Source organism: Cynoglossus semilaevis, chromosome 20 (assembly GCF_000523025.1).
Source record: "Cynoglossus semilaevis isolate Cse_v1.0 chromosome 20, Cse_v1.0, whole genome shotgun sequence".
Classification (NCBI taxonomy): Eukaryota; Metazoa; Chordata; class Actinopteri; order Pleuronectiformes; family Cynoglossidae; genus Cynoglossus; species Cynoglossus semilaevis.
The window spans coordinates 5,473,017-5,475,241 of record NC_024326.1 but is presented as its reverse complement, the minus strand read 5'-3'; the positions used below and the strand labels follow the sequence as shown (position 1 = coordinate 5,475,241).

Sequence of the window (2,225 nt, the reverse complement as noted above, 5' to 3'; positions counted from 1 at the left end):
AAAACAGGCAAAGTGTGGCTGCTGTAGCAGAGGCGCCCGTACAGCGCCCCTCCAGGTCCGGAGTAGTTGTGATCCATGCCGGGGTTCTGAGCCCAGCTGTAGGTGCGACCTTTCTCCTGGGCCCGGTGTGAGTAACGTCTGCAAAAAAACAAACAAACAAAAAAAACAACTGAAGTGTTTTGTGTTTTGTTTACGTAACATTTTATGACCAGAGAGAGAGATCGTGAATAAATGTTCTTAAGTTCCTGGCCAACACTTTCTCCACTGGTGCCAATGGCACAACAGTTCTTGGCACCGATGCTCCGTGGAGCAGTATATTCACAGTGTGTGGCTGCTGTTGCTCTTATTTAGTGCAACCAAAAAGAAGCTTTTGTTAAACCTGAACTGAAACACGACGGGTGATTGATTTTTAAACGTGAGTGGAATTGAACGCGTGCTCCTATAGAATGTGGTATTTAATTATTCATACTTCAATATTATGGTACACAGTACATTATCCACGTTGGCACAGGCTCTGCTACATCATGTATTTCATTATAATGAACTAATAAATGTTTGTGTTGGAGCCAAATCCACGGTGTGATGTAAAACCTCAGCGACCTTTGATCATTAAAACACCGTTAGATCATTTAACCACGGTAAATCTTCAAGGAACGTCGTTAGGAACGGCGGATGAAAATATCGTTCAACAACAATATCATCGTAATAAATATAATAAATATATGTAAGAGTTCAGCGGGAAAATCTGTTTAGAAAATGGAAAAGAATTGCAAAAATATTTCAATTTTGAAATTTATAGTATCATTGAGCAAAAAATATATACTCGTACGACAAACGTACGATCAGGGTGGCTGAAAAATGACTCGTAGAATGAAAATGTTGGTAAAGAAAAAAGTTGACCCTAAATGTAGTGAGAAACCACTAAACAGTAAGTGACAAATGCTAAAGTTTTCAGAAATATAATAATTTAGCTCAAGTCAAACGTTGGCCTATAAAATCATGTGTACAGGTTGGAAGTAAAACAATTTGTTTTTAAAAAAAACATGTCAAGAATGTAGCATTCATGTCAGGAATGTAGCATTATTAACTAAAAATCACAAACAATGTTAGCGTAAATGTTGTTATAAATTAAAGCAAGATTTGAGCTGAAAATCCACTCAAAATAAAGTGTTTTCAATGATGATGAAGATGAAGATGAAGATGACTACAGCGTGAATAACCCTCCTGTTGGTGTGAAGCTGTTCATCAGCCATAAGTGTCAGACTTTGGACTTGGTAGAACATCCACCAACGGAGCTCGGCGTGGCACGGCGTCTGCGGTAATGAAATATCCCATGGTTCACTGGTGTTGTGTTCACTGCAGGGTTGTTTCCTCCGATTGCATTAGATTTCCTTGTTGACTCGTCCGACTGCGTTGACTAACGCTGCCTCTGTACCGCTCCACACGCTCTGGATGAATTCATCTGAGCTGATTATTAGAGCCCAGGCAAGAACAGTGTTTCAGCCCAACATCAAAGGCGAAAGACTCTTTAATGTGTCGCAACACAAACAGGCCGCGGCCAACGCACGCGGCAAGAAAACGGCTGAACAACAAAGTGGTCTCGCAGGAAGGGGGGTCTTGACGGGCGTCTGTCTCAGCCACTGATTATACCCTCGCAGCGAAGGCTGGTTCAGAGTCTTAAGTGGATCAATTAAGTGGCGGACGGAGATGAGAGGTTTTTATTCTGAGTGGTAATCTTTGTTTTCCTTCCGTCTTGCAGCAGCGGCGGCGGAGGCGGCGGCGGCGGTGGTGGTGATTGTAATGTAACGTAATTAAAGGATGTTTGTTTCACTGCAATGTGATACGGTGTGGAAACACGTGTGTCGTCCACAGGTGGAAACCTCAGGTTGATGTGAAAATATATATTTTTTCTTAAAAAAAACCCTCTGTTTTGTTATTTTACTGAAGTTTGGGAGAATAATCTAGTCTGAAGAATAATAACAGTCTTGGTAAACCCCGCCTCCTCAAGGAAACCAATCAGATCGTGAGTACATCACCTTAATGACATCACAGATTTCAATAGAAAGTCAAGTCAGGTCTGGGTTCAACTGGGAAATTTCAAAACTTCAAATGTAAAAATATATAAAATAAACAAAAGAATACGTTTCTATCATTATATAAAATCATTAAATATCACAAATATTTGTCACAATATTGACTTCTTTCCACGACTTACACATTCCTGC

General features: G+C 40.4%; 1 protein-coding gene across 1 annotated transcript in view; it reads right to left on the bottom strand.

Moving 5' to 3' along the window:
- The window catches only part of LOC103396213 (cadherin-24-like), a 31,513-nt gene that overhangs the window by 392 nt on the left and 28,896 nt on the right, over positions 1-2,225 (bottom strand). Inside the window, exons 8-9 of the mRNA XM_025052427.1 lie at positions 1,651-1,676; positions 43-138 (exon numbers count right to left, since the gene is read on the bottom strand). Coding sequence (XP_024908195.1) covers positions 43-138; positions 1,651-1,676 — 122 coding nt within the window. The remainder of the gene's footprint in view (positions 1-42; positions 139-1,650; positions 1,677-2,225) is intronic.